At 41.7% G+C, this 14,235-nt stretch overlaps 1 protein-coding gene across 4 annotated transcripts in view; it reads right to left on the bottom strand.

Annotated features, from left to right (window-relative positions):
• agrn (agrin) overlaps window positions 1-14,235 on the bottom strand; it is a 217,163-nt gene that overhangs the window by 13,414 nt on the left and 189,514 nt on the right. For all 4 annotated transcript variants that reach the window (XM_026366877.1, XM_026366875.1, XM_026366879.1 and 1 more), the window contains 9 exons: window positions 13,558-13,750; window positions 11,724-11,939; window positions 10,704-10,933; window positions 9,052-9,186; window positions 6,163-6,253; window positions 5,652-5,816; window positions 5,315-5,426; window positions 1,704-1,820; window positions 196-379 (listed from right to left, as the gene is read on the bottom strand). In XM_026366877.1, coding sequence (XP_026222662.1) covers window positions 196-379; window positions 1,704-1,820; window positions 5,315-5,426; window positions 5,652-5,816; window positions 6,163-6,253; window positions 9,052-9,186; window positions 10,704-10,933; window positions 11,724-11,939; window positions 13,558-13,750 — 1,443 coding nt within the window. The remainder of the gene's footprint in view (window positions 1-195; window positions 380-1,703; window positions 1,821-5,314; window positions 5,427-5,651; window positions 5,817-6,162; window positions 6,254-9,051; window positions 9,187-10,703; window positions 10,934-11,723; window positions 11,940-13,557; window positions 13,751-14,235) is intronic.

A 14,235-nucleotide genomic window follows, 5' to 3' on the forward strand; every position in this document is an offset into this window, starting at 1 on the left:
TTCTACGCTTACAAGAAGCCATTGCAATGGCACACAGCCACCATAAGGTGAGCCGAAGCCAGAAAGTATCATTAGCCACTGGCTTACACATTGATAAATGTGGTTACGCATCACAAACCACTGCAGCTCCTTAACAGGCAGAAGGATTCATACAGAAGTAAAATAATGGACATTGAAGAAAAAAGAGATACTCACTATTCTGACACTGGGTCCCTGAAAAACCACTGAGACAAATGCACTCATAGGTGTCCAGCTGGGGGTTGCAGCGCCCGCCATTGAGGCAGGGCTCCTGAGAACACTGGTGGCCCTGGAACATGGCCACGTTAATGGAGCGCAGAGCGTTCTCCTCTCTGAGGATGGGTGTACCCATCAGAATGATCTGGAAGCAGGAAACACAGGGTTAAATATGAAATCTTTTAATTTGTACATGCATTAAAAATAAGTTCACTATTCATGTTTGTTGCTACTGAGTCTATGAAGAGATTTTCAGGTGTTAGCTCGGCGTAGGCTTGAAGACACACACAGTCTCACATTGAAGCACCTGAAAAAGTTTCTTCTTTAAGACTTATTAGTCATCCTCATCGAATAAAGACAGTGTTTCTGCTTCGCCAAGACAGTGTGGGTGAGGTTTGACTAGATTTAATACTGGCTTGACAACAACCCAAGCCAAAAACTATGATCACATTTTTAGTGGACGATAGGATTGAATACACTTCCTAGATTTTCCTGTTCCTACATCCTGCTTCAAATGCCTAACCAACATAGTCAAATCATTTGCTTTTTAAAACCCATTTGAATAGTGCTACACTCGTTAATAATAATTGTTTTTGACCTAGAGGTTACCTGTATTTTTTTTTTCACTTTTAAATCTCTTTTTGCTGTCAAATATATGTGATTTAATTTTTCTCTCCTCAGCAAAACACTTGAATATTATTTCCATTCTTGCTTTCTATCCAGAGGACAACACTGAGTTATTAGGCTTTCTGCTAAATGATCATTAAAACTATTTATCACAACACATCCTAAGAGCTATGCATGGTGAGACAGTAGATTCAGTTTAACATGTTCTTCCTCTAGACATGAATTCCATAATGCCACCGCACAGGGAAATGCCTCAGAAGTTTGATGTAAAGTTAAACATTACATCAAACTGAGAACACACGCCATCTTCCTCATAATTAACTATTCCCTACAGGCCAAGTAAGACAAATGCCACATTTAGCTTTTGATTTGTTCAGAACTGTCAAGGGAAAGTTTGCAGTGGAGAACTGATGACAACTTTGCGCAAACAGTAACATCCTGCCTTTGTTCTACTGGGTTATTTTTGGCACTCAGAGATGAGCTTTTTGCTGGAAAGCGAAGAAAAAAACTGGAAGGCTGTCAGGGAAAGATTTGAGAATATCGAAATGGAGGGACTTCAAAATGTGCATTCTATTATTAGTGCATACTAATCCAAATGAGCAGAGCCACTGCCACTGCCCATCACCGTGTGAGCTTATAATGGAGAAATTACTAATATGGGGGTTGGTAGCTTGACAGCTGGACAGCTAATAAATTATTTAACTTCACAACTGTATGTTTGAGGAATTAAGTGTCTTCAGTCTTTGAAATAACATACATACTGTACGTTAGGAGAATCCATAAGCAGAGCTAATGACACAGGAATCCTCTAAGGAATAGAGGCTTGTACTGTAAACATTTACCTTTTGGATTGTTCCCTTGAAGCCGTCTGTGAGTGCAGCGACTCTCGCTAGTCGGCTGTAGTCGGGAGCTCCGCCAACAAAAAGAGACTCTTTCAGGTTAAGATCTACGTGCAGATTCTGATGAGACAAGACACAAAGTGGTTTCAACTGATGAGCTTGAGTTTTGCAAATTACAAAAAAAAAAAAAAAAAATCCACATGTACAGTCTTTTTAAATGTCTTATTAAATCCTTTCTGTGGCACATCTGCAATTTCTCCCTGGGCTTTTTTAGTGAGCACATAATAGTTTTGGTTTTCCTTTAATAAGTGGAGCTATCTGTTTATCTCCAGGGAGTTGTATTCTTTTAGTTGAGATTATAAAGAGTGAGATTAATACTGTATATCACTGCAGACTTGTCACAGACTAAGGATTGTCTGTTAAAAATAAAGGATTTATCCACATTGTAGCTGCCACATTTTAACTGCACTTCCTTCCATGTCTGTACACTTGATACATTACAATATAATTGATTTCTATGTCTCTCAGAGAGAGTGGTCAATTATCCTCTATCTGTGAGACATAAAAGAGACTACAAAGGGAAATCAGGAGCAGGCTGGACTTGAGATATGGATAGTTCTTTACAGACATTTCTAATGAATGGCTGATTATAAGCACCGACCTTTAAAATGCTTGAGTGTGGAGACACATTAATTGCAATTCATTTGTGCAGCAGACAGCTATGAAATTCAATTCTTTCCACCAAACCTGTGGGACATTTGCTTTGCATTAGCAAGGTGCCACTTCTTTCTTTTGCATGGAAGATCCGGCCCACTTCAGAAGGAAGGAATTAATGATCTTTATTTTATGTAGGGCAGCAATCGCCAGAGGGGTAAAGTGGAGTTAATTGCAGGAATAATGATGGAAGGGGCCAAATAAACAGGCTTTGGGCAGGCAAGCTGGCACCAGCTCGGCTTTTATTTAGGATGGGATTTGGAGTGCAGGAGGCAGCGTTGCTTGGCTGACGCCCGGGGCTGTGTCACTGCACCTTGAGCTGCTTCCAACAGAGACAGGGTGGGGACCTTGGCCGAAGCCGCTGCCTTTAGGCTTAGTGAAAGGTTGTCACCAACTGCAAAGCAGAGTTGACCACCCAAGGGTCCTCACCTGTATAAAGACCTTGCTGCTCTGCAACACTCACTTACTCTGCAGGTTTAAGTTATAAATACATTTTAAACTTGCTATTCATGCACTCACTACATATGTAATATTCTATGACTCCTAAAGTGAAACTTCATGCAATGAAATGATGCATCCTGTTCTGGTTTATCTCAAACTGGTATGAACCTGGTTAAAGTAGACAGCTGGTTCCATGGAGTGATGCTTGCTCTGTGATGTTCAGCGAGTGTTGTTTGTGTTATGGGCGAGTGAGTGGGTGAAAGAGTGAGCAACTTTATGATATTATTGAGGATTGTTCTTGTTTGCAAAAGAAACACTAGCAGATGACAAAAGAACAGCCTGGCTTGGCTTGGCACCTCACCGTCTCCTACGGTATATTCCCTCCCCTTCGCTCGCCTCCCCTGTCTTTGCTCTCACTTTTCGACAGCCACGCGGTACTGGCGTGATATCCCCACCTACGCCAGACTAATGAAGACATGTCTTTGTTGCTAAAAACAATGGCCGTCACAAAGATGACTGCCTCCTTTCCTTCTTCCATCCCACCTTCCCACCCTCTTCCACCCCCACAGCAGATGGGCCGAGGTGAAAGCCAAACCATGTTCTTTAAGAGCATCCTGTTTGAGTGTGTGTCTACGGTCTTATGAAATGGCAAAGTTTTTCCACAGAACTGGCATCTTTAAAGCTGCCTCCAGCTCTGTAGAAGTACCTCCTGTCTGTGCTGTTGTGTATGGAGAGATGGGTGTGAGAGGTTGGAGTGAATGATTCAAATGAAATATGGGCTAAGGTGTGACTTGTTTCATTACCTTGCGTGATTTCTTATTTCCAGACAGCACATCATTGAGAAGAACAGAAAATAGGGAGGAAGAGAGTTATTAAGGGGAGACTAGAAAGGCTGTGCAGAGAAAGGGCATGCAGAGCTACAGCAGGCAAGTGCGAAAGCCCACAGAACACGCACACATTCACAGTACAGTAACCCAGTGAGTCTACATACATGTACACAACAGGCATATCTGTAAGAGCATTAAACATAGCTGCAGTGTGGTACAGACGTGAAGTGAGGTAAGTATATTAAATTAGAATACAAAAGATATTGGTGTGTGTTTGGGTCAGGTGTGTGTAAAAATGTGAAATGTGCAAATGCAAACCCACTTTTCTTTCTTCCTGTACATACTAAGCTGTGCAAGAGTGCGTTTATATAAGAGAGTGGATGTAAAGAGCAAGTCTAAGAAGGTCATAAAGTAGTAGACAGTGAATAGTGCCACTTAGTCCAACCTCATTTGCAGACTGCTGCCATTCAGTACCTATCTCCCAACTGTACCTCAGACTTTGAACACATCAACATCATCATGCTGGTAGCGTGAGCCATCTTTCATATGATGAAAACTCCCAGCATGCAAGATGTATCCACACACATGCGCTTGTGTGACCACCTTTAATATGATATGGGCTCTATAATAGAAACTCCCTCCCAGTTCTTAAAGCAGGAGTAGGAGAGAATTAGCTGACAGCCATACTCAACGGGGTCTCTGTACTGAGCTCCATAACTAGTCTCGGTTTATCCCTTGCATTCCCCCATTCCACCCCCATCTCTCGCTTTCCCCTTGCTCTCCTCTTTTAATAAGATTTTCTGCCTGTGTAACAGGAGTAGAACACAATTACCATCCAGACGATGGGAGGCAGTGGGGGAAGGACAGAGTAGTGAGAGAAAAGAAAGATGGAGAGCATTGCGTCTTAAAGGAAGATGATAGAGTTGACAGGGCGCATGTTTATAATCACAAATTACACTGTTTAATATAATTGGATGACTTACAGGCTTATCAAACGATTAGATTGCCTTCAATTGGAAACATGTACCTGCTTTATTGGTTTAGACGTGAGGCTGAAGAGTTTCATTCTTGGTTCTGCTATCTTCTTTATCTGTCTCCACCGCCTCAAACACCACCTCAAAGGTTGAATTTATAAAACTCTTTGTATACCAGCGAAAGCTGCATTTGCTTTCTATAGATTTTATCTAAAGTATGTCAGCAAGTTGAAAGGCTGAGAGTTTTTAAGTGGAATTATGGCGCTTCCAAAATTAAGACAGCTTGTCAAACTGGCCCTCTACATCTAGAGCTCTTCCCCTTACCTTGACAGATTTGGGGAGATAGATAGATAGCAAATCGAGCCGACAGAAACACACGGTGTGGGGCGGTGTGGAAAACATCAGCAAAGAGGGGGTACATTTTCTGATTCAACTGTGCCTTGAGCGGCAAGTTAATCCGCCATCACAACAGCAGAAATGAGCACTAACGCCCAAAGCTGTGGTGATGACATGATAAGAGCGCGCAGATGATCAAACAAATGCAGCATACTATGTAACACAAGCAAGGCTAAGCACAGCACAGGCCCATCAGCCCGGCATGCAGGGCTCCTACCAACATAACCGTTTGGTAGGAGATTTTTAGCTCGGTGCTTCTTACCGGTGCCTCTCCTCGGACAGGGTCCTTCTTGTTCACCATAATCTCTCCTTTGCGGTGGGAGCGCTCCAGGTTGATGGTGTTCCAGACATTTAGCTGAATTGGTTCTTTACTCCTGAACATTTGGCACAAATTACACACAAGCTAAATGAAACGTTACTAAACAATAATATTTAAATATTGACTATATGTTGGTTGTACTATAAAAATTATCTGTGGCCAGTAGCTTACTTTTAGGGCATCTCCTAGATATATTTTTATGTTTTTCTTCAAAATGTATTTACTTTTACATTTGAAATGGTAAAGGTTTAAATTTTAAACCTTCTTAGCTCATGCTAACCTGATGGTAGCAGGTCCTTTGCCCAGGTCATAGCGGAACTCCAGGATCCCATTATTGAGGGACAGAGAGATGAAGTCTCCCTTTCCGTCTGATTTCTGCCCGTTGTAGAAGATCAAACCGTTGGAGTCGTTGGCCATGAGAACCACTGTCATGCTGAGCTTTTGACTGAAATTACAACATAAGCAAAGCTGGTAAACACATTCGAGAGTCCGAGATACAATGCTCAACACACTCAAGACAGAACAAAGTATGCTCCCTTCCTTGGTAGTCTCTCTATATGGAAATTGTGTAGAGATACTAGATATTCTACACGCTTAAGCCTAGATAACATGTTATTTGTGCAAACCTCATTGTCAATTCAGTTCAAGTTTTAAGGAGGCAGCTCTGCCTTAGGCACAGAACAAGCTCAGATTATGAAAACTACACAATATCTAGTGTTGAGTAATACATACTGTACAAGACTGTGCAAGTACAAGACTGTGTGAGTTTCACGCAGCGAGATGGGACTTACCGCAGATCATGCCCGTAGAGATGGAGCCCCTTGAGCTGCAGGTAAGAGTCTCCATTGAATAGTGGCATGTAAGCCCCACTCCTCTCAGCCACTGATAAAACAAAGAGACTCAATTCATCCTCATGTCCTGTTTTTGTTGTTGACAGAACTGAAATTCAGGGATAGTCAGTACATCTTTGAGGGACCTCTCAGCATTATGGAAAAAGAGATGGATTTGTATTTCCATAGGCTTCACGATTAAGACTTTCGTTTGACAGAAATTTAGACAAAAGAAAAAAAAAATCAAAAACCTTATGCCAGACTGATTACACAGCCCGCCACAATATAACAAAGAACCTTTGGAGACATGTAGAGTTTAACACCACAGCTGGGACCCATGAAATAATGCAGCCATTGTGTTTTGGCAGGCCTTTTTACAAATTCATGTCTTTGCGACGGGTCTACGTCTGGCTGTCCCGTTTCTGGCTGTCTGCAGTGATTAGGACAGGCACTGTGCCATCCTTCGAACAAGTGGCTTGACATTAAAAATCATTCAAGTGTCACCCGGGGGTATGTGTTTATGCTGTTGTTTTCAGAAACTCGCATTATTCAGAGGCATATGCAATTCTAGATTCTAACACACAAATACACACACAAACTAACACACGTACCTATGTAGTCGGCAAGAAAGCTTTTATACCTAATTGGCTGGGATTAGCTGAGTTGAGTCAGGATAGAGAAGGCAGACGGAGATGAGAAAGCTAATTAGCTATTGTGCAGGAGACTGCTAATGATGATGGCACGCACCATGGAGGAGAGAGAAAATAGTCTTCCACACACAACTAGGAATCTACTGAAGTAACGGAGGTGCACAGAAAAAAGTTTCTCTGGAGTGTGAAGGGGTTTTCTCTGTTTCACCCTGAGCTCAAAATAGAAACAGCATGATCAATAGTCACCACAGATGCAGGCCTATGAAAAACACATGTTGTGTGAAGAATTCAAGCTTAACAAACGAGGAAATTCGCTAATGTTTAACTTTCCACAGTCGCGCTTTGGTTAAACACAAGAGAAATAATCTCAAAAGCAACACTAAGAGAGCTGCTGCATCTATTGCTTCGGTCGATTTTAAGCTCAGAGGTAATTTTGTTTATATTTCAGAAATGCTACCTAATTAGTACTTGCTATAAAACTCATCAAAGTATAAAATTAGGAGAGGCAATAACAAAGTGGCTCGAATGAAAATGTTGCCTGTTAAAAACTTTGTAGCAGCAATCAAAGCTCCTGGACCCACCCACAATCAATTAGCACTTCAACAAAGCCTCTTGCACTGTGAAGACACACACATTACTTTCACATTTAGTCATTTGGCAGATGCTTTAATCCAAAGCAACTTACAAGGTACAGGGCAACCTGCAAGGCAAAGGCAGGGTAAGCATAAGGAGGTACTGCCTAAGGACCCCTACTCGAGTCTCCTGCATGGAGGGCGGTGATGTTACTATTACATTAGCTACACTACAAACATTAGGCAGTCCCCAGTTTAATATACTGTAGCTGTATATATATAGCTGTAATATAGTGTTTAAGGTAAAACACTATTGAAATTCAAACTCTCTGCTGCAGTTAATTTTTTAAAGGACTGGCAGAGTCCAAGTGATCCTATTTCCATCACTAAATTGTAATGATTTACACTATCACAGAGTAAAAGCACTGAGAAAAGTAGGTCATTCAATTTTATTGAAACACCCTTGAGAAAAGTCCTTGATGGTGAATATTATAGCAGCAAACTGCACTGACGAACCCTGGTGGAATTGAAATGGAAACCACAGCTGAGCTGAACACACGCACACGCACGCACACGCACGCACACCACACACACACACACACACACACACACACGCACACACACTCTTTATATTACGACTAATTCACCTTCAGACTTCTGATGAGTGGGCTCTAAGCTACCTGTCTTTTTAACTGTTCTCAATGCAGCCCTGAGAGGGTACGTCGGCCTGGCTGCCGCCTTATCTGTGAGCTCCTGTCTGGGGCTGACACTCTGGCTGACTGACGCTCCCATTAATCACCACGGGCAGAGAGGACTGATGCGATTAGTCATCTCATTGATTCCTGTGAAAAAATAGCCTTTTGGAATGGGAGACGCTCTCGCTCACATGGCACTGATTTTGGTTCACCTCAATTTATTTTAATCACCTGCAAACTGGGATTTGGAGCTTGGAAGGATAGTATTCCCATCTGTTTTTTCTAGATTCCTATGGGTACAAGGACGCGTGTTTCCCTTTTGTTAGTGTGCATATTAGTATATTTCATTTTATTTAAAGTTGCAGAAGTCAACTTTTGCAAACATTCATGACAGCTCCTACAAAGCCAGGGAGGGAAAAAAACATAAGTAGGCTTTAGAATGTGACACCAGCAAGTGTTAATGATGAACTTCAAAAGCAGCTGAGCTGTGCTCCGGTCTTTTCCCCACTCGTGGCCCGGTTCTGCCATTTGGAGCTAAGTAGCAACAAACATGTTTGATCACAACACCTGTGGGAGGATAGGCAGGGAGGGAAGAGCAGAGCAGGCCTCCAGCTTTGCTGTTGCTTACCCGCTAACAAGTCTAGCTGAGTCGATAAAGTGAATGGCCCGACGGGGCCAATCATCTTTCTCAGTTCTGCAACCCACCGAATCATCCCCTCCCACCCTGAGTATAAAGCCCCCCCGCTTGATCTTTTGTTTCGATTCAGGATGGATAGAAATGTCAGAGAGGGGTAGAAGAGACTGAAATTAAGGTAAGTGCTACTCCAGCTGACTGCAGACCAAAACACTGGTGCTCCTTGATAAGCAGTGGAAAACAACTGAGGCATTAAGTGATGGTGCTACACCAGCATGAACAGTTTTTAGACAGTTTACCTTTCTCACAGTGCTTTCCTTCACGTCCCATAGGACACTCGCATTTGTAGCCTCCCTCGGGCAGCGCCTGGCACTGGGAGGACGGATGGCACCTGTTTGGCTCGCATGGATCATGAACATCAGCACATGTTGGACCTATACACACAACACACACAAATCCATAATGAGAAAATGACAAATAAAACTTATAACCATCATTTCTTTCAACCACTTTCTCTTTTATTCCATCTGAGGATGGGCCAAAAAAAAGGGAGACAAGCGGGCCATGAGGATTCCCTCTGTAATAGAGGTCATTTTCTAATAGGATTTGAAAATATTACACGTCCAGATTAAACAGTGTAGAGCCTCCCCACCATGCGGTCGTGTTTCTGGGCCAACACCAACTGTGGGAAAAGCTCGCGAGTGTCTGGTGGATGATGGTTTTGCCCTCTGCCACAGCCCATCTGAATTCACCCGTCATTACTTTAGCAGTCAGAGCCTGTGGTGAGGAGAGCGCTTTAATGAACCCCATCCCCGCTGAGCTCACAGAGCTCCCTCCCCCGTTTTTCTTCACTCACGCTTTTGGAAACTGCCTTTTATCCTCTGCTCTCACTTCTTCCCTACCACAGCTCTTTTCTGATAGCTCTTCCACCTCTCTTATCTTTTTAAATCTAATACTCTCTCACCTCCCTCATTTATCCAACTGTCCTGACACGTCCTCCGCCTAGCTACAACTCTCCCCACCCATTTATTCTCTCGTCTCGCTCTCTGTGATCTGTCCCTCCTTTCCAGACAAGCAATCTCAGCCACTTTCTAAATTGACATGATGACAAAATTAACTTGAATGTGAGTCCACAGGCAACAGTCCAAATCTCATTATCACCATTCATTATATGTTATGTTGCCAACACAACTTTGATCAAGCTTCTTCAGAGCACAGAGAGTCATCTTTACTTCATCTCAGCCTTTGCTATAAGAACAAAACATAAAAGCGCCACCTACATGTTTGAGAAAATAATCACGATTTTATTTCAAGAGAAACACTTCTTAAAACTTGTGTCAAAGCCAGTTTCCCTGACCTCTGTGAGTATAAAATCCTTTACAATTCAAGCATTAACGTTAACTGACAATTAATTTGATTCATATGTGAAACTTTTTGCAGTAGCCTGCGGTACAACCAGCAAGGGGCATGCTCGGCTAGGCACTGGTGTCTGGTATTAACTATTTTCTCTTAGAGTTGCTTGTTAGTTGGCATCTGCTGGAGGGAGAAAAAGATGAGAAAAGGGCCAAAGGCCAATCACTGAACATTTGTGGAAATTTCGTGTTTTCTGTACTGCGTTGCCATTTAATCTCTCGTTTCTGCGTTGGACACACAGAGTTGATGGTGTTGGTGTTTACAAAATATCTTCCAGCGCTCCTACTGGGGGCATGAGTTGCACTGTCAAATTAGGCTGTCAGGCTTACTAAGGATTTGTGAGTTAGTCATGACCACAGTGAATCCCTGCCAAGAAGGCAAAGCACGGATATAAACATAATTTAACTAAAATGTATTAGAAAAGTCTGAAAATTATAAATGAATAAGTTATATTTTTCCCTGCACACATACTGGAATAAACCTCCATAAATGTCACAATTGTCCAGAAAACAGAAGCTTCCTTGTGTTGGCATCTTACCCCAGAACCCTTTGCTGCACTTGCAGTGGAACATCTCGGCCTCCTTGACCTGGCATGCAGCACCATTCTTGCAGGGATTTGGCTGACAAGGGTTGTTGCCACATTCACCTACACCACTACCGTACAGACTGTCACCCCCACTCTTCTGCAGGTTCAGCACTCGGTTGTTGACATCCAGCAAGCGGATGCAGCCCACCAAGCCTGATTCAACTGCTGTCCTTTCTTTTACACTGAGGATGAAAGCAAAAATTAAATGAATGAACGAGTCGTATTGTTTTTGTGTACTCTTTTTGCTGCCATCATCTCATTAAATTCTTCTGTAACCCGTCTTCCAAAAATCTTGTTACTAAATGACAAATCACCCATCTTTACTTTAATGAAGTAATCTTCCAAAATTGATGCCTGCAGCATTTTTCTTACTAATTATTTCACATCCATGATAGAAAATAAGTAATAACAATAATTAACAATGGAATGCTAAATGCTAAATCAATGATAGATATTGAAGTGACTTTAATTTCCATCACTTAAATGACATATGTCATACGAATGAGAGAGAAAAAAACATGTTTTGGTTGCTGTTTGGCTCTTTAGTGTGTTTACAAAAGCCTTTAGCCAACGAAGTTAGGAGATCCAGCCCAGGCAGGCAAGCCAGGCTGGATTACATCGCCAGTTTGTTTGGGAACATAAACTAATAAAGTAAAGTATAAAAACCTTTAAGTTGTTAGTGTTAAACTGTCTACATGTATTTCACCTGTTTTAAAGATGCTCTATGTATAATGTAGATGACACACTTTTACACAGCAAATAAACTTGCTAGATATTAACCTCCCCAAAAGGTTCATTTGACTCCTGATGTGTTATGTACAATAAAAAACAATCAAGTATGTGCTGTTTGTAATTAGTGGGATACTAGAGTCACTATCAAAGGCTGTAGATTGTAATGTGTCATTCAACATAATCTACATGACGATGTATTAAATGTTATCATTCAAATGTCCAAAAGATAAAAAGTCTTACTCCTGCTTTATTTCCTCTGGCACTCCTCCGATGAACAGGTCGGTGTCAAGGTTGAGCCCGTCTGTGCCACGTGGACTCTCGCCCTCAATGTGCGGCTCATTGTCCACGCTGAGCATGGCGTTACGCCGGTTGCGCGTCACCACCAGCTGATGCCACCTGCCCTGACTGACTTGCACTTTGCTGACCACGGTGCCTGTACCCGAACCAGTGTTGAACCTGAGAATATGAGTCAAAATGTACATTAAATACTCATTCTGCCTGTTTTCTATTTACATTCCTATTTCATGTCGGCACCCTAATGTTTCTTAGTTTTTTTCTCACACAATATATTTGGGAACTGTGAGGCACTCACTCACTTAAAAATGTCTTTCACACACTCTTTTTTTAATTCAACCGTTTATCTAATGGGATTTGTTGAAGAAAAAAGCAAATCATCACAGAAAAAACAGGTGTTGTGTATGTGCACCCACACATATGGTGGTATTAGCACAACCTGAGAGCAATTATCTGCCACAAATAATTAGTTCTTCTCCCCACATCTTGGATTTGCAGAGCTGTGGGTGGTAATCTCACAGCCGTTTTTCTGGAATAGAGACAGAACTCCATTTGACTAATGATCTCTTTTGGTTTACTATTGATTTCACTCTCTATAGAAAAATGTAGCCTGGCCAGGTTAGGATGAACTGAAATGGCTTCGAGGGGTCTCGGTGAAACATTAGGCCCAACAGATAAGGAATGTGTATAGTGATTGAAAAAATAGGTCCAAAACAGACACAGTGCAGAACCTCTAATTAGTCTATTCACGTTGTCACTGCAGAAACTGCTTTCTCGGAAGGATTTCTTATTCCTACAATTCTGCTGTTGGGAAAAGGATGAAGACTTAGTGTTTCTGCTGTTGTCTGTCAACACATTTGATCCCCAAACTTCTTTTAAATCAAACCAATATATATTTAGCAAACAAATCTAGAGCAGCAAGTCTACTAGTCTAGACTCACTTACTTTTATACATAATACCATACAGTGGCAAGAAAAAGTATATGAACCATGGAATTTCATGGTTTTCTGCATTAATGTGTCATAAAATGTGATCTGATCTTCATCTCAGTCAAGAGTATTAACAAATATGATGTGCCTAAAGTAATAACACAAAGAATCTCTGGTCTTTCATGTCTTTTTTGAGAACAACCATAAAAAGAGATGAAGATCAGATCAGATTTTATGACAAATTAATGCAGAAAACCGTGACATTTCAAAGGGTTCACATATTTTTCTTGCCACTGTATGTTAATCGTGTCCTAACTGCACAGTTCTGATGCACATCTGTTTATAGTCCAATACACCTTTGACCATTTCTGGATTGATTTGTTTTACGTCATTGATTCCATCTGTAGATACAAACATCACATTTGTTCATCCAACCTTTAGTCTGTATATACAAAATGTGACTAAAAATCACAAACAAATGCCAACTTCTTGCACATATTTGCGTGCATATGTTCGCACCATCTGTAAAAGTGATAATGTGAACAGTTTATTTACAAGTTCGAACACATTTCTGAAAGCGTGCCTTTACAGTTTTAACCTGCAAATCTGTCAAGAGGCTTCTGTATCTTTAATTATTTTCTGGCAACAGTGTTTTCAACATGTTCACTTGCCATAATTAGTAGGCTCATCATCCTCAGTGCTCTCTATTTGTTTTATTTTTATCTACAACCTCTCTGAGCTGCCACTAGGACGACCCTGTTTCCTCACGGGGATCATTAAATAATCATCAGATTTAATACAAGCAACCGAATCAGCTACAACCTAACTACAACTTAACTACAGTATTCACCTGAGCTCCACCCTGCCGTTGATCAGAGCCAGAGAGATGAAATCCTTCTTGCCGGCCTGGCCGTTGTAAAGCAGGATGCCGGTCATCTCCGATGCCCTGAACTCCATGGCAATCCGGACGGTGTGATAGGCGCTCATGGTTTGGAAGGCCAAGTACGACTGGCCTCCGAATGACGGGATGAAGTACTTGATCACTGTGGGTAATGAAGACAACAAGCCAATCCTGTCATTACTTTATTGTGGCATTATAGGCATTTAGTGTGCATAATTAAGTGTGAGCGTTGGTGGTGTGTCACTGGCTGATGATGACAGAAAAATAAGCCTTTTTACCAGTTTATTTTAAAAATGATGTTTTTCTGAAATGGTTGATGAGTTTATCAAAAGGAGAAGGCTGAGAAAGAGGAGGAGCGCAGCTTTTCACACGCTTTCAAGTCACACACATTCACGCTAACATGCGCGCAGGAAACCTTTGTTTTTTCGCCACTCGACAATTATGATTATAATCATCCATTTTCTCCCCCCCCGGGCTCCTTTTCTCTCCGTCCATCTGTCTTTCTGTCCGTCTCTCTAAGGAGAATGGCAGCTGATGAGCTTGCTCTTTTCTAATGACTTGATTGATCTGTGGGAGGGTTGTGTGTGTGTGTGTGTGTGTGTGTATGTATGCATGACATCATTTAGC

Source organism: Anabas testudineus, chromosome 7, assembly GCF_900324465.2.
Source record: "Anabas testudineus chromosome 7, fAnaTes1.2, whole genome shotgun sequence".
NCBI classification, from domain to species: Eukaryota; Metazoa; Chordata; class Actinopteri; order Anabantiformes; family Anabantidae; genus Anabas; species Anabas testudineus.